Raw genomic sequence first — 20,122 nt, 5'->3', positions numbered from 1 at the left:
GCTTACAGAAGCCGTGCCCTTTCCGTCATACCAGCCTGCTTCCTTTGGTGCCTGGTGTGGTGCAGGTGCTCCATGAGTGACTACTGAAGCAAATGGATGTCTTCAGCTGCTAGGGCATTTAACGGTTTGCATTTATACTTTAAAAAACTTGATACTTAGGGGCACCTGGGTGGCTCAGTCAGTTAAGCATCTGCCTTTGGCTCAGGTCATGATCTTGGGGTCCTGGGATTGAGCCCCATGTCAGACTCCATGCTCAGCTGGGAGCCTGCTTCTCCCTCTGCCTGCACCCCTCCTCCCTGCTCATGCTCCGTCTCTCAGTTAAATAAATAAAATCTTTAAAAAAAACTTGATATTTAAAAAATTTACACTTTAAAAGAAAAGCAATTTCATTTAAGTAGATGAATTCTATTATATAATAAATTGTGTGTGGGGGTGTGTGTGACAATGCCAGAACTTTCTTCTTAGGTCAGCACTGTAGAAATTGAAATGCATTTTCTGATAGAAACAATATTTTAAGTGATAGTTCCAATATTCCCCCAGAAAAATCTAGTTCATGGATAATATAGGTGCAGAATGGAGTATTTCTGTATCTCCCTCTCCTGCTGGTGTTGCTATGCTGATGGTATGGTGGGGAGAATCTCTATCTTTTGTGGTGTTTCTCGAAGTGTGGCCCCAAACAACCTGCTTCAGAACCTTTTGGAGTGACTGCTGAAAATGTAGATTCCCGAACTCCAGCTTAGACTCACTGAATCTCTGTCGTTGATGCTTGGAATCTGCAGGTGATTGTTTTGTATACTGTGGTTTGATAACTTACTACTCTAGGACAAGGTTCTCCCCAATAAGGTGTATACATTGTAAGGCAGTTTAGGGGATACAAGGAGCAACACTAGAATCTTATATTTAGATTTATTTTATCTCATCTCCTCTCAAAAATTTCTATTTTAATATATTTTACAGTGTTCATAATGCATTAAGACAATAGTACATGAATATGTTCTAAAGTATACATATATTGGGAGCACAGACTCATTTTTAAAATTTTTTTGTTTCTTTAAAGATTTTATTTATTTGAGAGAGAGCAGGAGCAGAGGGGTGGGGCAGAAGGAGAGGGAGAAGCAGACCCCCTGCTGAGCAGGGAGCCCCTCGTGGGGCTCGATCCCAGGACCCCAGGATCATGACCTGAGCTGAAGGCAGCTGCTCAACCAACTGAGCCCCCTGGGTGCCCCAGAACCTTAAAAAAACCCCCCAAAACCCAAACCTAGGCATTAATGCTTCAGGGAATAAACTTTCCATTACCCTTGTATTGGGGAACAAAATACAATTGCCACATAAATCATTGTCTCTTCTGTTATCTAGTTATATGTATGTGAACCATTTATAAATTGCACTCTGCCTAAAAGCAGTGAGACTTTGTGAGGTTGAAACCATTTTTCAAAGCAATCATAAAATCTCTGTGACCCATATAAATGTAAAATGTACCCAATCACAGTAAAATCCATTTAAAACCTTTTTTCTAATGCTGTTTTCCCCCCCCAGAATGCTAACATTGCCCTATCATGAGATAAGCAGTCATGGGAAATGATAGAACTCACTTGGGTGAATAAGTAATTCACAATTAGGAAATCTACCAATTTAAATAATCAATGAATTGGAGACCCCGTTATCACATGACCGGTTATTTTAACAATTTAGGAATACCACACGTCACGTAATACTGTAGAGCCTTGTCCTAAACACGAAGTCAATCTGCCTTAGAGCAGAAATCCAAGATTATAATGGAGCCATACAAAAGAATCCCAAAATTATAATGGACTTCTGCTTTTATGAAGGTTCAGTTCTTGGTTAGCCTATGGGTCTGCAGTGAATCAGTTTAAAAACACTTTCTTCCAACTTGCCTCTCAGGCTATTGGGGAATGTGGTCTGGTTTTCATCACCACAACTCTACTAATTCAGTATAATTCCTGATAGTTATTGTCTCTTTCTTCTTGACTCTCTTCTCTAGGTATTCGTTACGTAAAACTTTTCTTGTTTTCTGCTTTCTCTCCGATCCTCTCTGTTATAAACAAGCCATGATATAGTAGTATCTGTGAAACGAATAACCAGTTGTCCTGATGCCATTTTTTGAATAGTTTATTTTATCTCTGCTGCTTCAGAAGCCTCTTCGTTGTATGCCAAACATCTTATCAGTAAATCAAACTATTTCTAGTTTATTCTTCCATTACTTGATTACTGTGTCAGTTGAAACTACTGTAGCTTTATAATAGCTTATGAATTTTGATAGAGCATGATTCCCCTCCTGGCCTCCTTTTCTAGGAATTCTTGCCTCTTTGTTGTATATCTATTCTTCTAGATAAACTTTAGAAATGATTGTCAGATTCCGTTGAAAATCCTATTGGGGTTGTGATTGGAATTGCAATGAAATTTTAGATTAATTTTGGAAATAATCAACATCTTTGCAATAGTCAATCTTTCTATCCAGGAATATATTGGATATTCCATTGATTAAAATCTGGTGGTTTTCTTCATGGCTTCATATAGGTTTATATATTTTTTGTTACTTTGTTTCTATGTATTTTATGGATTTCTAATACAAACTATTGTGAATGGGGTTATTTTTCTTACATTTTCTAAATTTGTTGGTGTGTGGGAAAGTTATTGATATTTGAATGTTTATCTTGAATTTAGCCATCTAGTTTGCCAGTTGATTATTTGGATTTTCTAGATAAACGCCATATTTTATGCAAATAACGACAAGGTTCAAAGCCCTCAATTTTTTCTTGTTTCATTGCATTGATTACTTCTCCCAGAAAAAGTGGACTGGTAGTGGTGCTGTGGCAAGCCTTCTTGTCTTGTTCCTAAATTTGATGGGAATGCTTCTGATATTCATTGTTGTGTCATGTTTGTTGTATTTTTTTGGTGGGTATCTCTTACGGTGTTTAGGAAATGATCTTTTCTTAACTTGACAGAGTTCATGACATGAACATGTGCTGAATTTCATCTGAGGTCTTTTAGGCAGCAATTGAGATAATATTTTACCATTACTTTTGTAGACTTCAGAATGGCAAACAATCCTCAACTTTATTGGGATAAACCTTGCTTGGCTATGTTTCATAGTTCTCTTAATGGGCAGTTGATTTGACTCACTAATATTTTATTATTTAAACTTTTTGTATCTATATTTGTAATTGATTTTGGTCTATGGTTGTGGGATTGTGTACGTGTGTGTGCACATGCATGCCTAGTTTTGGTTTCAGTGTTATTCTAATCTCATAGAATGAACTCTAGAAGAGCTTAAATAAATAAGAATTTTTAAAGTTAAGGGGCGCCTGGGTGGCTCAGATGGTTGGGCATCTGCCTTCGGCTCAGGTCATGATCCCAGGTTTCTGGGATCGAGTCCCACATCGGGCTCCCTGCTAGGCGGGGAGCCTGCTTCTCCCTCTGCCTCTGCCTCTCTCTCTCTGTCTCTCTCTGACTCTCATGAATAAATAAATAAAACATTAAAAAAAAAGAAATTTTAAGTTAAAAAAAATTTTTTAATTGTATAATAGAACTCATCCACATAATAACTGTCTGAACCTTTAGGGATAGAAATATTTGACTAATTAAAAAAATTCTTCTACCATTATTACTCTCCAGAATTACTACTACTTCTTTGGTGAAGTTTTTAATTCTAGATTTTTTCCATAAATTCATCCATTTCATTTAGATTTTAAAATATTTTTGGCTTACTTAAAGTTGTATGTAGCATTTTCATATAATTTTGAAGAGTATCTTCTATTATCAGCTGCTGTGTCACCCTTTTTATTTCTTTCTTTCTTTTTTTTTTTTTAAAGATTTTATTTATTTATTTGAGAGAGAGAATGAGATAGAGAGAGCATGAGAGGGGGGAGGGTCAGAGGGAGAAGCAGACTCCCTGCTGAGCAGGGAGCCCGATGCGGGACTCGATCCCAGGACTCCGGGATCATGACCTGAGCCGAAGGCAGTCGCTTAACCAACTGAGCCACCCAGGCGCCCACCCTTTTTATTTCTAATACTGTTTGTGTTCTTTCTTTTTATCTTGTGGTTGGACTTGCCAAACACTCAGTCGATTTCATTGGCCTTTTATAGACTTCATTTTTGACTTACTAGTTTGTTAATTTCTACCTTTATTTTTAACCAATCTTCCTTTCTGTTTTCCTGGGTTATATTTTGTTGGTGTAAACACCTCTTGAATTAAATGATGACTTCAATACTTTAAGTCTTTTTTTTTTTTAAAGATTTTATTTATTTATGTGAGAGAGAGAGACAGAGACAGTGACAAAGATAGTGAGAAAGAGCACAGGTGGGGAGGAGAGGGAGAAGCAGACTCCCTGCTGAGCAAGGAGCCCAATGCAGGGCTCCATCCCAGCCCCCTGTGATCATGACCTGAGCTGAAGGCAGACGCTTGACCGACTGAGCCACCCAGGGCCCCTAAGTCTTTTTTTTTTTTTAAAGGAAATCCTTTTTAAATGATAAAAGCTTCTTTTGAATAGTACCTTGATTGCATCACATGTGTTTTGATATGAAATGTCTTCATTGTGCAATTTAAATTTTGATTTCCTGTTTAGCCCCGGGGTTATTTAGAAGAGTAGTTTTATAAATATCTAGGTGGATCATTTTTTCCTAGCTTTTTGTTGTTTATTTTTAGTTTTGTTATGTTTTGGATAAATAATATAACCTGTATCTTATATAATTATTTCTTTTTGGAAATTATTGAGATGTAGTCTATAGTCTAGTACTTATTATTATTGGGGTAAAGATTCCTATGTATCTGTTATATCAAATTTCTTAATTCTTTTTATTCTTTTTGACACTTGTATTCTTAAAATAATGTATGTTCCATGATTTATTCTCCTAATGATGGACATTTAGCTTGCTTAAATTTTTTTTTTTTTGGTCCAGCACAAAAACCCCACAACTTCTCGTAGAGATTCTTATACATATATCTTTGGGTAAAAGGGGAGTATTTCTGTAGGATAGATTCCCAGAATGAACAGCCACACATACATACTCACATACCAGACTGATTCTATACATTCACAGACTTAATCTTATACATAATAAATAATAACACATCCTTAATTTGTTTACATCACCGTTATTTGGGATTTTGATTTGTTAGTCAAAGCCAGTCCGAATTGACCATATGCCAAATAATATAATATTGCATCAACATGCTTTTGTTTGTCTTCTACCCACCTACTTTGTCCAGGTCTGAGTTCTGTTAGTTTAGTCTAGGATTCCAGATTTTTAAAAAGTATGTAGTATCTTTGAAGAACTGTATTTGACATTTTCAGTGATTTTTGATATTACCAGTGATCATCTTGACTTCCCAGTGTTTGACTGGTCTCTTGCATACCACCTGCTCTTTCAGCATAACTTCGCCATTCTTCGTCCTCGTTTTGATTCATCTCTTGATTGGCTAAATTATTTCTTTAACTTTTTTCAAGATGATCATGTGTGCTTGTGTATACATTTATGTGGCTTTTGCATATGAGTGGCATCTCTGATGATATTTATTTATTTTTTATTACCGTAAGAAAGTTTGTTTCTTTGCCATGCTGCTGTCTTTCCATTCCTTCTCTCCTGAGGAAGTAATTCTTCTTCATTTTCTTTTTGTGAAATTTCAGGTCAAATTTATAAGCATTCTCAGCAACCTTTGATTACATATGAAAAATATAATGTGACAGACTATCCAAGGAACGTGGGAGGATCCCATTCTTTTTTCCTTCTGAAGGCTCATGGTAAGTTATGTGTGTAGTATTATTACTACTTTGTGCAATAAATTTACCTGATGACTCAGTGCTGGCTGGATTAGGAATGGCGGTGGGCATAATTTACCAAATGTTCATCAGTCTTCTGTATTTAAATATTAACATTTGCAGGTAGCAATGTTTATCTTAATGTTTTCTCCTTTTTATTAAAAATGGAAAGTAGGGATAAGTCATTGGTTTTAACCCTGGCTGTACATTAAAATCACTAATGGAGCTTTTAAGACATCTATAATTTTTAAAGAGTGCCCTAGTTATTTCTAACTGTAGCCAGAGTTGAGTATCTGGGTTAATCAATTTAATTTTTGTGAGACCTTAATTAGGCCATTTATTAAAATAAAGGCTTATAATAAAAGAGTGCTTTGTGATTTTGATTGTTTAACAGTAGTTTGGTTTCAGAGATACAGTTTTGTTGAAGAACTGATCAGTGTATAAGTAATTGAGGGTGTACAAATTACTCAGTGCTATACATATGATGATTTTAACCATGATATGATTAAATCATTAAAATGATGAAATTAACCACGTTGGAAGAGCAATAGCCCCAAAATAAGGTTCTAACATGCTCGGTTCTACAGATGAAAGTCGATTCCATTTGAAAAGTAGCCCGGTTTATTGTTGAAAAGATGGGATTTAAAAGTAGGGGAATAGTATAGTGTATACTTATATGGGGTGGGGAATCTGTCCTTATTTGGTATATTTCCTTTACATTTCCAGAGTTATTCCTTCCAGTAGAGTTTCAATAAATGTCATCATAGTTAAGCTTGAAAATAATTTTATTACTGGTAATTTGCTTCTACTGGTAGCTCCAGGGTGACAGTAATTGGATTTCGCATGTAACCTGCCTATTTGTTTTTCACTGTTTTTGGAATGAGAAGTGAGAAGATGCTCGCCTACCTGCAGAAGGGCTGTATTAGTGTCATGGTTAAGAGCACAGTTGCTGAAGCCAGGCTGGGTTCGGATCCCAACTTTGTAACCTTAGGCGAGTTACTTAACTTCTCTCTTCCTTAGTTTCCCTATCCAGCAAAACCCGAATAATAATTGTAACTACTGAATGGGATTGTTATAAAGATCAATTAGAGTAATACATGTAAAGCACTTGGAGACAGTGCCTGGCACACGGTAGGAGCGACGGAAGTGTTAGCTGTTAGAAGTAGTAATGGTGGCGGTAAAAGCTATGATATGCAGGATGTTTTTAGGTTATGCTTACGTTCATTGAATGTATTTCTTTAGTTATTTTCCATGTTCTGAGCATTTGGCATGGCCCTTTAAGAAACAGCGTGGTTTGTGTTTTCAACCCTTTTATTTTCCCACCTGCAGGTGCCTTAATGTTTGTGGCATGGATGACTACCGTGAGCATAGGTGTGCTCATTGCTCGGTTCTTCAAATCTCTTTGGTCAAAGGCTTTCTTTGGTCAAGCAGCTTGGTTTCAGGTAGGTGGGAGAAAAAGTTTAATGCAATTTCCATATTATTTGAACACTGCAACATGAAAACATACATAGTATGTGGGTTTCTTTTCCTTTTCTTTCTTTCTTTTTTTTTTTTTTTTGTGGTTATAGTTGTTGTAGTTGTGGAATCCTAATAATTCCTTCATTTTGCTCTTTGGTTTCCTAACCAATTGAGAAGAGACATAAGATACTTGATGGTGGTCAAAATAGAGACAGCTTTATGACTGTCAGGCTGGATTGGAGAATGTCTCAGGACCATGTGCATCCCTTTGCAACATAGACTTTGGGACCCAAAAGATCCTGACTTACGTGTCTGTTGGACGAGGGTAGAGCCTGGAAGAGCATTCATTCACTGCTCTCACTGAGTACAGATAGGTCAAGGCGGATGGGAGAGCCGAAGAAAGAAGTAGCGAGGGTTAATGCATTTCCGAACAGGGGTCTGGCCTCTGGTTGATGCCAATGAATGTTAGACTGTCCCTAACTCACTACTCAAGATCATCTGTCTACTCTGTAGGTGGGAAGAGGAGCTAGAAGTGTTTTTTTTCATGCTGCCCCTTTGCATGGGATGAGGAGGCAGACTCTTCATAGAAAGACAAGAGTCAATAAGCACGCCTCAAAACAAAGCAAAACAACCTTCTCTTTCACATGTCACGGAGTATAGATGTTGCACGTATAGTGGAAGATCAATGAGTCTGTGTTGAGATAGCATGTACATGTCTGCTTTTGAGAAAATACTGTTTATTGGAACAGTTTGAACTTTATAAGGAGTATTCTTGAAACTTTATGTACATATAAGTTTGTAGCCTTTAAGACTTACCTTATCTAACCTGGTTTCTCACTATTGGCTGACAGGGTCAGTCTGTTTTCTCACTACTGCTATGCACCTTGCTCGCCTCTGTCTCTGCCTTTGATTTCACTCTCTCGCTCTCTCTCTCATCTGCTCGTATGGATATTCCCAATTGGAAAATTCTTTCTGTCTCCACTTTACCAATTCGGTTCTCTACTGCCTTTAAAACTCTGCTGTCTCTATATGTAGTGCGATATATAGAGTGATTACATGTTCTCCTTTCCCTGAGATAGTTTTTGTTTGCATCATTTATCCTGACATACTCAATTAACAGTGTCATTCCACTCGCATGATTTAGACAATGAATGACATTTCATAAATGTTTCATCTCCTCACTTGTATGCGAAGCTTCTCGGGAGACAGTATTTTCTGTTTCCTTGCTGTCTGATGGTATCTGGTACAGCACTGTGCTTGGTGGTGGAACTTAATAAAGGAAGGAAAGGAAGGACTTTTGGCAAGTAGGTATGCTCCATGTGTGAAATAGCCATTAATGCTGCTCTGTGCAGGTGAAGTCTTGGCAAATGCTTTTGAATGACGAGGATGGCAGCTTAGAGTTTTCTTTAAGTTCAGTCGTTTACTAAGTTTTTTTTTTTTTTTTTTTTTTAACTCACAGCAAATGGTGAAGAGATGTCCATCGAATGCCTGCCTTCAGTGAATCCCACCCCTCAGTCTTCTTGCCACAGTAACGCCAACTCCTTCCTCTTACCTGGTTAATTGTATTCTCATGGTTATATTTCACCCTTGCAGGTGCATCGGATGCTCATGCTCACGACCACCGCCGTTACCTGCATTGCTTTTGTTCTGCCTTTTGTTTACAGAGGAGGCTGGAGTTGGGTAGGTATCTCTCAAACAGGATGTTTTTATATAAATTCATTTTGATGTCAAAGGAGGTTGCTGTTTCATTCTCAAATGAGAGGTTAAAAGATATTTCTGCGTACATCTCTCTTTCCTTTTTTTAATCATCTGGCAACTGTTCCGTATGGCTGGGGGGTCAGGGAATAGAGTGAGGATGTCATTGCAGATTACTTGATAATGAAATATATTTTTAGGCTGCATCAAATGTTATGGATACTCTACATAGCTTGGGTGAGTTTTCTCACTATGGAGCAGTGAAAATTCACAGTGTGCTATCTAAGGAACGTGAACTTTGTAAGTGGTTTTCTCTAACTAATACTATGATTACCACTAAGGGAATGTTAGAGCGAAGATATTTACTGGTATGCGCACCAGTGATTCTTCAGCACCCAGAGCAGCTTCTGGTATATAGTAGGTCCTCAGTAAGTATTGAATGAATGAATAAGGCTTACCAAGAATAAGTAATATACCTAAGGTCAGATCTGTGCTTCCCATGACATTTCTCCAATTTCATAGCCAGTCAAAATTCGATCTCAAACTTTGATATTTCCATTCCGGTTGTTGCTATAAGGGCAAGATTGATGAATCTTGGGTCTAGGAAACCTCCCTCCTGCTTTTTAGGTAGTTTCTAAATTGGTCAACCTATTTTTTTTAAAGGGAATGATGAAGATTTTCTGATATGAACCTAGACATCAGAACCTTATTTTATGCAGGTATTTGGGACAAGGGTAATGCTTATTTTGTGAGCTTTGTAGTTTGCAGTCTTTGCCGTTTATGAATTGGATCATATAAAGGGGAGACTATAGTAGCCATGTCACGGGCTTTTTGAGAATTGAGAGTTAATTAGCTGAAAGCACTTAGGATAGTTTTGTGCACATTCTAAGCACATGTAGGAATTTCATTGCTGCTGTTACTGTCGTTTTATGAAATAGAGGCCCTTTCCCTCTCCATGGTCCTGGTTATAATTTTATCCGTCTATAACCGAGTCCATAGCTTGAGTGTGTTTTTGTAATGTTCTTTTGTCAGCTTACTGTTCTTCTTGACCAAAGCATCCCATCGTGGCTTAGAAACCATTATACCCTTGTTCTAGATCACAGATTTTAGAGCCTACCGAAGCATGGCAGTCAGTGACAACAGACTGTAATATTCCCCCACCTAAACATGTCACAGGTTAGAACATCTCCTTAGTCTCTTAAGTTTTTAAGTGGAATAATTGTGCTAAGCGGTCTACCGTCTGCTGTTTTGAGCAGGCATGTAGCATCTCTAAGAGAGGAGTGGAGCTGATAGTGTTGTGATACTTTGTTGATGTTTTTTCTCAGGTTATCCCTCCATTCTGAACAGAGGAGCTAAGATTTTAATGCAGTGGCTATACAGGTTATTCATTTAATCCACATTTGTTGAGTGATTAAAGCTCTGTTAAGCATTGGAGTTACAGGGAATCATATAGAACCTTCAGCTCAGGGAAACACAGAGTTCTAAACAAAATTACCATACACTGGGGTGATTGCTCTTGACATGGGGATACTAACTAGTCCTAGGTGGGCTGTACTAGAGTTGGTGATCATCTAACATCCTGATGGGGGAGAGGCAGCACCTTACATGGATTCCACCACAACCAATTTACATACTGTATGTCGTTGGACAGACTGCTTGTTATCTCTAAGCCTCAGTTCCCCATGAAAGTGGGGTATTGATAACTGTCAAGCATTGTAGTGAGCATCAGTAATAATGTATATAAAGTACATGCCTGGTATACAGTAGGTGCTCAGTGAATGGTGCCTGTTCTTATTAGTAAATGTTTTAAGCTACAGAAAAACGCTAAGAATACATCATCTGTGTGTATTATTTTTAACTTGAGGATTTACATTGATGGGTGAGATCGAGACCATTAAAATCATGTAACTTTGTTCAGTATGCAGGTTATCACCCGTATCTTGGTTGTATAGTGATGATTTTAGCAGTTCTTCAGCCTCTTTTGGCAGCCTTCAGGCCAACTTTACATGACCCAAGGTACTTAGAGCTTTTATATATAAATGGTCTTAATGTGGATATCATTATTTGGCAAACTAATTCCTTTTTTTTTAATTATTATGTTATGTTAATCACCATACATTACATCATTAGTTTTGTTTTTTTGTTTTTTTTAAAGATTTTATTTATTTGACACAGAGAGAGAGAGAGAGCTAGAGAGGGAACACAAGTAGGGGGAATGGGAGAGGGAGAAGCAGGCTCCCTGCCGAGCAAGGAACCTGATGCGGGGCTCAATCCCAGGACCCTGGGATCATGACCTGAGCCGAAGGCAGACGCTTAACGACTGAGCCACCCAGGTGCCCCTACATCATTAGTTTTTGATGTAGTGTTCCATCATTCATTGTTTTGCATATAACATCCAGTGCTCCATGCAGTGTGTGTCCTCTTTAATACCCATCACCAGGCTAACCCACCCCCCCACCCCCTCCCCTCTAGAACCCTCAGTTTGTTTCTCAGAGTCCATAGTCTCTCATGGTTTGTCTCCCCCTCCGATTTCCCCCTCTTCATTCTTCCCTTCCTGCTATCTTCTTCTTCTTTTTTTTTTTTTTTTAAAAAAAACGAACTCCTTTTTAAGTGAAAACACTTTGCATGTTATAAAATTCAGTGATAAATTATATTTACTTTAAATGGTTTTAAAATGTATTTCAGATACCTAATTCCTAGGCAATAAGGGAAATTTTGTGCTTTTTATTCTCTTGGGAATTAATTGTAGTTCTGTCACTTTTGAGAATACTGACTGGTTCTTTATTTGGTAGAAGGCCAATGTTTAACTGGACTCATTGGAGTATGGGCACAGCTGCTAGAATAATAGCAGGTAAGTAATTGTGATGCCACTTATTCATATATAATTGCTGGTTGTTTATATTGCAGATGGTAATTTGGCTTAAATGATTTTTAGATGTATTAGTAATTGGAGTAATTGGTTGTTGAGGAGAGATCAGTCTTAAACATTGAAATCCAGAAAGTAATTTCTAGAGGTGACTATTTAAGTCATTTTTTCAGTTTTAAGTTTAAGGTTTTTGAAATGGCTTTAAAACTTTCCTTCTAAGACTCTTTTTTTTTAGCATTTGCCTTTGCCCACAGAATAAGCTGTGCTAATGGCCAAACGCTCAAGTTGAGGGCCATTTGTGAGTTGGGCTGAGGTGGGCTGTGGGCGTCCCAGCCTTCTGTCTGCAGGTCCTTTCCATGGAGAGGGTACCTTCCAGGGAAGGGTGATTTTCAAAAGTCAGGTGTGGTTATCCAATGTATTTTGATGCTTTGTATAATAAATACATAAACTGACACCTCCTATTCTTTTTTTTTTTTTTTTTTTTTTTTTTTTAAAGATTTTTATTTATTTATTTGACAGAGAGAGAGATAGCGAGAGCAGGAACATAAGCAGGGGGAGTGGGAGAGGGAGAAGCAGGCTTCCCGCCGAGCCGGGAGCCCGATGTGGGACTCGATCCCAGGACCCTGGGATCATGACCTGAGCCGAAGGCAGACGCTTAACGACTGAGCCACCCAGGCACCCAACTGACACCTCCTATTCTTACATTTTGATAGTCTTTGGGGGTTCTTCGTGGAAGCAGGAATCAACATCATAGTCAACAATGATTTCCATACTTTTCTCCCTTTCCTACATTACAGACTTAAAACATTTTGGAAAGTTTGAGTGTCTCTTTTTAAACAATTGATAGATCATCATTTAATTTCCCATCTTACCGTTTCTAGTCTTACAATTAAAAAAAGATTAATTATTTGGTCTTAAATATTAGTCTAATTCAGCTCATAAACTCTTTTACTGTGTTTTACTTGATATAATACACACATAATTACCTCTCTTGAGGGTGACTACATTTGAATATATATATTTTTCTTATAAATGTAGTGGCAGCAATGTTCCTGGGAATGGATTTACCAGGACTAGATCTTCCTGGCCCATGGAAAACCTATACAATGATTGGATTTGTAGCCTGGCACGTTGGGGTGGAGATTGTTCTGGAGATACATGCCTACCGACTTTCTCGAAAAGGTAACCTGCTCAGCCATGTTATATAGAATCACCTTTATACAAACTCTAGGAATGTGATTAGTTTCTAGATACTGATGGTTGGCTCTTACAGGATAGCTCACTAAAACTGTCTGTGGTGATTAGTCAGTGTTAGAACTCATGGAAATATTCTGCCCTTGTTTTTTATACTCATTAGTATTACAATTTATGAGGAAAAAAAGGGAACGATTTTAGGTTTTAGGGAAGAAGTCTTTTTTTATAATGCTGGTCTGACTTGGAGCCAGTCCACACTGAGAATCCTGAATGCATGGAGCTGAGAGAACTCAGAAATGGAGGAAGAAGAGATGCCTAAAGTCAACAGAGGGCAAAGCTGCAGGCAGGTTTTGCCTATTTGATAAACTTACTGTGTACTAACACTTCAGTTGTCATGTACATCATATATAGCTAGCTAACTAGGCAAGCTAGAGGGGAAGAATTCTTTTACCATGACTTTCTAGTGGCCAGTCCATTTTGATCTTAGTACGAAATGGGCCTTAGGCAGGGTCGAGATACCTATAGCCATTAGGAATGGAGACATTAGTAGAGACTACGTGACATTTTAAACTAGCTTGGCTTCTCGGCTGTGTCCTTTGTGTCTTATTTAGTTTCCACCCCCCTAAATGATAAGTTAAGGTGGCCTTTTAAAAATAAGACCTCTTTGTTGTGAATCTAGGAGCCTGGGCAGCTTTTAGGAGCCGAGTAGTAAATATCTATCCTGCCATTTTTGGTTCTCAACAGGGTCACATACATGGGGTTTCTGATGACCACTGAATTATGGCTTGCTATTTAAAATACATACATACTTAAAACATGGTCTGTTAAGACTTTGATATGGTGTTTATTGACCAGGAGAAGAGGCATATTTTAAGTCCCTTGACAAATATGTTCTGTAGCCCACTTGTCCCAATTTGTGAGAGCCTTACATGTTCAGGAAGTTTGCAACATTTGGTAGCTTGATATGGGAGAATATACACCTGGAAATCAACAAATGCTACACAGCAGGACTTTTTTTTTTGAAAGTTAGTTTACCGGCATACTCACAGGCCTTACAAACTTATGTTGTTGTTTTTGACAGTTGAAACATTGGATGATGCCAGAATTCAGATCCTTCAGTCATTTACTGTAGCTGAAGCAGAAGTAAGTCCTCCTTTTCTTATTTACTGACACAAACTTCAATGATAGTCGTTTCTTTCTTTCACGTCTCAATTTTTTCTTTCAGGGTCATGCTTTTAAAAAGGTGGTGTTTGCAGTTTATATCTGTGGGAATGTGACTTTTCTCATCATCTTCTTATCTGCAATCAACCAACTCTGAGCAAGCAAAGACCTTCGCTTTGCAGACCAGATGATAATGATCATTAAGCCAAAGAAACTTGAAGCTTATACTGACTGCTTGGAGCATATTCATGAATTCTGAATTAGAAGAGCAGGTCATATCTGTAGAGGAATTCTGAGTAGCGGTCTTTAGAGATCAACGTTTAGCAGGGTCCTGTGGACTCTAAAAAGGACATCAAGCCTTTATATGTGGCTCTGAGTGTTACCAGGGAAGGTTATCCTTGAGGAGAAATGACTCTCAGATATTTTCCATGATGAGATTTTTAGAATGTTAGCATTTAAGAAAAGAACTGTTTGGAAAGACAGAAATGATGTTATTTGGAGGAAATGGAGATTGTATTAAAGTGAATATATTTTGGACTATAAAGGTGCTGTTTTAAAGCCGATATTTATGCTAGTTTATCTGAATGGTCTTTCTTAGGACATTTTTTTGAGAAACTGTGTTTTTCAGTCCAGTTTTTTGGACATGTCCTTTTTTCTATGTATTCTGTTACTTCTCTGGTAAAGGTGGAAGTGGGGCTAACTTACATTGTATTAACATTTAAATATATTACGGATATTAGAATTTCTTAGCAGTGAAATGCAAGTGTGCATCTTCTGCTTAAGACTGTATTTATATGTTCAGTTACAGGGCTGAAAGGACATTTTATATATTAATTGTTTTGACTCTAAGATTTAAGTCCTAGCTTTTGGAGATTGTAGACTTGCATTTCAAAAATAATAAAATTTACCCTTGTGAATATATTTAGCAGTTACTCTCTTTCTTTGTGGTAATAAATAATATGGATGGTTCTTTTTTGTTAGAAGTTCCTGATGGTGTAATGAATTAGAATATTTTCCTTCCTACTCCAATAATCTCTTTTTTAACGGTTGGATTTCATATTTGCTATGAGGACTTCTAGCCAGTGGGTGGCGCCATAATACCAAAGTACTGCTTTGTTCCTGTTCATTGTGTTGTTAACTCATTTTTAGTACTTAGGTAATACCATGGAGTGGCATTTCCCTTAAATTCACCAACTCTTAATCTTTATTTGAAAAGTTTCTGCCTTTTTTGGGAGGGAGAGGGGGCTGGGGTTGTGAGTTAGAAACTGAAATTAGGGACTATTATTATTTTTCTGGTTACATTTCTGTTTGTTTTCTAACCATGATTGTAACTATTGCTTGGTAGTTCCCTTTACGTTCATCTGACCCTGTGATAAATGAATATAACTATCTTAAGCAGAGGAAGCAAGCAAAACTGGACATTCCTAAAAAAATATTTAGGAAGGCATGTTTTATTTTTTAGGTGTTCTGTCTGATTATCTTATAGTTTCTGCTTAGTCCAAGGACCTAATTTGTTTTTGGTGTAAATAATAGCCTTGTCTGTGTTTGCTACATCTTTTATGGGGTAAAATGATATGGAAGTTTTAGTTTTGTTCCTTATATAGGTGTTTATCGTAAATAGCTTAGGGTTGAGATGTGGATCTTCTGTGTTCATGTTCTGTGAGTGCCAGGCTATTTATAGTCTAAACTTTCATTTTAAATACTTTCATTAAAAACATTTTTTTTAAATATAGAAAATTAAGTGTGCACTAAAATATTTTCCTCCAGTTTTCAATTATATGGGGCTTAAAGGTTAATACATTTCTTTTAATAAATTATATTCTGTTTATGACAAAGAAAACTTCCTTTAAAGGGAAAATGAACCTTGGTGTTTAGTTTTCAAATATGTGACTTTATTGGGTTTCTAGTACTGAGGCTAAGATATTTTAACTTTTTCTTTTTCCCTGATTCATCTGTTGGCACTATTTTGCTGTATCATCAATTGATATACAGAGTTGTCCAAAAAGTCTTTCTTATTTAATCTTGATAAAGACACCATTTTATTAATACCAAATTATGATTTTTCTGCTTATGAATGGTTGATATCCACAGATTGAAAAATGCTTATTTTTTACTCCTGTCATTATTTCTTTTTGTTTTTGTAATAAACAATTTTTTTTACAACTTCTTTTGATAGGAGTGATTGTAAAACTAAATGTCTTTAGATCTTCAGCAGTGTTGCCCCCAGTGATCAAAATCATAAGTTTTCTTCCTAAAGATGATTTCCTCTATAAAATAAAAATATGTTTTTTGGAAAAGATGAAACAAATTCTCGAACACTACGGTTGGGGTAGCATTCACAGCTGAGGCTATTTTTTGCTTTTATTATTTTCTGCTCTGTGGAAATGAATCTTAAGGGTGTAGGTAGCCTATGGCATAAGTTGGCAAATAAATGAATCAAAATCCCTTTAGTGCTTACTTGATTTCAATCAGGATTTTGGCTGTAATGTGTGTGAAGTGATATTCTTCCCTTCCACATCCGGCCTCAGTCCGGGATGCGGTGAAAAAAGACGGTGCCGACCGGCAGTCAGTGCCAGCTAGGAAGCTCTAGGGGCACATGTAGCTTTTGGCTGAAATGTTATTTATCTCTGTGTTCTGCTAGAGCAGGAAAAAAAAAGAACAAATGTCCTTGTTTAAGATAATCCATTATAGATGGGAATGAAAGATAGGAGTCTTCTAAGCTCTTCTCAAATTTGATTAGGATACACCCTGTTCCTATCCATATCCTGCTTCTTTCCTCCTTGCCCAGTACCCAGGCTCATCTGCACCCAGGTCCCTGATGGTCATGATGATGCCTAGAATGCCCACTGTGTTTCTCTCTTTCTAGCAAAAGCTAGTTTATCAAGTTCTATCTCAAGATCTTCCTTGTCCTTGGAGCCTTCCCTGGCTGTCCCTTCCACATGGGTCTCTCCTGACCATCCTTATGAGTGGTGTGGTATTGGGCTATGAGGCAGCTGATCCTGTCAATTAAAAAGGATTGGGAGTGGGGCGCCTGGGTGGCTCAGTTGCTTAAGAGCCTGCCTTCAGCTCAGGTCATGATCTCGGGATCCTGGGACCGATCCTGTGTTGGGCTCCCTGCTCAGCGGGGAGCCTGCTTCTCCCTCTCCCTCGGTCCCCCCCCCCCCACCCGCTCATGTGCTCTCTCTTTCTCAAATAAATAAATAAAATCTTCAAAAAAATAAAAAAAAAGGACCAGGAGTTTGGGAATGGAGTTGGAAGATCTTTGTGTGCGTGTTTATATTACAAGTTGCCTATCCTTGGGCAAGTGACTTATGTCTTCTCTGAACCTGGTTCCTCACAGGGCAGTTGTGAGGAATGAATGAAGTGATTTCAACAAAAGTTGCTTTGTACATGTTATTGATGACGTTGGTGCTGTTTGATTACAGTGTTAAACTTGAGTCCTTTTTGCATATAAAATGTATATTTTTGTTTTATAAAAAGTTTTGATTTTTACCATGAAAACATTATGCTCAGTGAAATAGCTAAGCATAAATGGACAACCAGGGTGTGATTTTATTTATTTGAAGTACCTAGACTTGTTAAATTTCATAGAGAAGAAAGTAGAGCTGTGATTACCAGGAGCTGAGGGAGAAGAGGGAATGTTTAAACGTTTAAAACAGTTTCTGGGGCGCCTGGATGGCTCAGCCGTTAAGTGTCTGCCTTCAGCTCAGGTCATGATCCCAAGGTCCTGGGATTGAGCCCCTCACTGGGCTCCCTGCTATGTGGGAAGTCTGCTTCTCCCTCTCCCACTCCCCCTGCTTGTGCTCCGGCTCTCACTGTGTCTCTCTCTGTCAAATAAATAAATAAAGTCTTTAAAAAAAAATAAAAAAACAGAGTTTCTGTTTGGGATGATGAAATAGTTCTGGAGATTGGTTGTGGTTATGCTTGCATAATACTGAATGTATTTGATGCAATGAATTGTACACTTAAAAATGGTTAAAATGGTAAATGTGTTATGCATATTTTTAACAATAAAAAACAAAGAAACAAAAGAAATTTGGTGTTCATAGCAGCACTAGTCACAATAGCCAAATGGTGGAACTAGCCCACATGTCCATCAACAGGTGAATGGATAAACAAATTGTGGTCATACATATAAGAGAGTATTATCAGCCATAGAAAGGAATGAGGTAATACTACATGCTATAATGTGGATGAACCTTCAAAACACTATAGTAAGTGGAAGAAGTCAGATGTAAAAGGTCACATATTATGATTCCACTTACATGAAATATCCAGAATAGGTAAATTCATAGAGACAGCAGAGTGGTGGTTGCCATAGTCTTGAGGGTGGGGGAGGAGGGAATGAGTAATTGCATACTGGGAGTAAGATTTTATTTTGGAGTGATGGAAAAGTTTTGGAGATAGAGGTGATAGTTGTACAACATTGTGAATGTGAGAAATGCCACTAAATTGTCCACTATAAAATGGTTATTTTATGTGGTGTGACTATCACCTCCATTAAACAAATATTTGTCCTTTTTTTTTTTTTTAAAGATTTTATTTATTTATTTTAGAGACAGCACAAGAGGGGGAGCGGGAGAGGGAGAAGCAGACTCCCTGCTGAGCAGGGAGCCCGATGCAGGACTTGATCCTGGGACTCCAGGATCATGACCTGAGCCGAAGGCAGTTGCTTAACCAACTGAGCCACCCAGGCGCCCCCAAATATTTGTCTTATTACTGCTTTTGGATTATACCTTTGGGTGGAAGGACCTGGGGTTTTTGCTGGCCCTAAACTTGGTATCAGCTTCGTTATCTCATTATCAAAGAAGTTAATGGAATTTTATGTCATGCCTGGTTATATACCTCTAGTTTAGGGGAGAAAAAGTCTCTGGAACATATCTTTAGAAGTATATCTTCTTCATATGATGTCTTATTCATGTGTAAAAGAAATTGTTATTGTACTCTGGGTTTCCTGTAAGGACCTAAACACATTTTCTGATTTGTCCTCAGACACTGCTATATGGTAATCAAATTCTTGGTATAAGAATTTCCTGAACCCATGCGCCTTAAATATGTACAGCCAATAATGGCCGGGTGAGATCCTGCCAAACGGACTCTCCTCCAGAAAACTAGTGTAAACTTCAAAAAAGTAGCTATGAGGGTTCCAGAGAGTGAACAGAAGTAGGAGGATGCTGGAGAGGAGTCCACACTCAGAGGAGGCAAATTGTTTAGAGTGCCCTGTTTTCAAAGTTTTTAAGTTCCGGGCAGTTGTAGTCAACTGTGTGCGGTGCTGGGTGGCAGGGGAACCACCGGGCTTCTGGAAGAGGAAACCAGAGGACTGATGGCTGGGTCAACTACCACTGTCAGGGGGAGGGGTGAGGTGATCTTGGAAAGAAAACATGAGAGAGGAGATCCCAATTCATATTTGCCAAAAGCTCTGGTTGACCCTTGGATATGTTCACATGAGTGAAGCAAACACAAAGCAGTTAGAGCAAAGAAAAAAAGTTGACCTGAGATTGGAGCTGTAACACAAGAAACAGAGTTTGCGTTCTAACCCAGTTAATTGGAAAAGTTAATTGCTTCATTTCCAATGAAGGAGCATTCAATGGAGAAAAATAAGAGAATCCAGTATTTTTTAAAAAAGATTATTTATTTGAGAGAGAGAGAGAACGTGTGTGTGGGGGATGCAGGGACAGAGGGAGAGGGAGAAGGAGAGAAGCAGACTCCCCCAAGTGCGGAGCCCACATGGGGCTCAATCCCATGACCCATGAGATCACGGCCTGAGCTGAAATCAAGAGTCGGATGCTTAACTGACTGAGCCACCCAGGTGCCCTGAGAATCCGGTATTTTTATAACCTAATATTTTATGATGTACAGATGATAATCCAGAATTACCTAAGGTAAGAAGAACCAGGAAATTCTGACCCATTCTCCAAAGTAAAGGTTGGCTATCTTTTTCTCTAAAGGGCTTGATAAGTAATAATTT

The 20,122-nt window shown here is 38.0% G+C and overlaps 1 protein-coding gene across 1 annotated transcript in view; it reads left to right on the top strand.

The window, feature by feature from the left end:
- The window catches only part of FRRS1 (ferric chelate reductase 1), a 44,011-nt gene extending 28,839 nt beyond the window's left edge, over positions 1 to 15,172 (top strand). The window contains exons 9-16 of the mRNA XM_021690078.2: positions 5,649 to 5,762; positions 7,110 to 7,222; positions 8,832 to 8,918; positions 10,852 to 10,949; positions 11,726 to 11,784; positions 12,838 to 12,981; positions 14,075 to 14,136; positions 14,219 to 15,172. Coding sequence (XP_021545753.1) covers positions 5,649 to 5,762; positions 7,110 to 7,222; positions 8,832 to 8,918; positions 10,852 to 10,949; positions 11,726 to 11,784; positions 12,838 to 12,981; positions 14,075 to 14,136; positions 14,219 to 14,311 — 770 coding nt within the window. The 3' untranslated portion in view covers positions 14,312 to 15,172. The remainder of the gene's footprint in view (positions 1 to 5,648; positions 5,763 to 7,109; positions 7,223 to 8,831; positions 8,919 to 10,851; positions 10,950 to 11,725; positions 11,785 to 12,837; positions 12,982 to 14,074; positions 14,137 to 14,218) is intronic.
- Positions 15,173 to 20,122: the final 4,950 nt, after the last annotated feature.

This window comes from Neomonachus schauinslandi, chromosome 4 (assembly GCF_002201575.2).
Source record: "Neomonachus schauinslandi chromosome 4, ASM220157v2, whole genome shotgun sequence".
Taxonomy (NCBI): Eukaryota; Metazoa; Chordata; class Mammalia; order Carnivora; family Phocidae; genus Neomonachus; species Neomonachus schauinslandi.
Note: the sequence above shows the minus strand (reverse complement) of the source record. Positions and strands in the feature narration are given on the sequence as shown.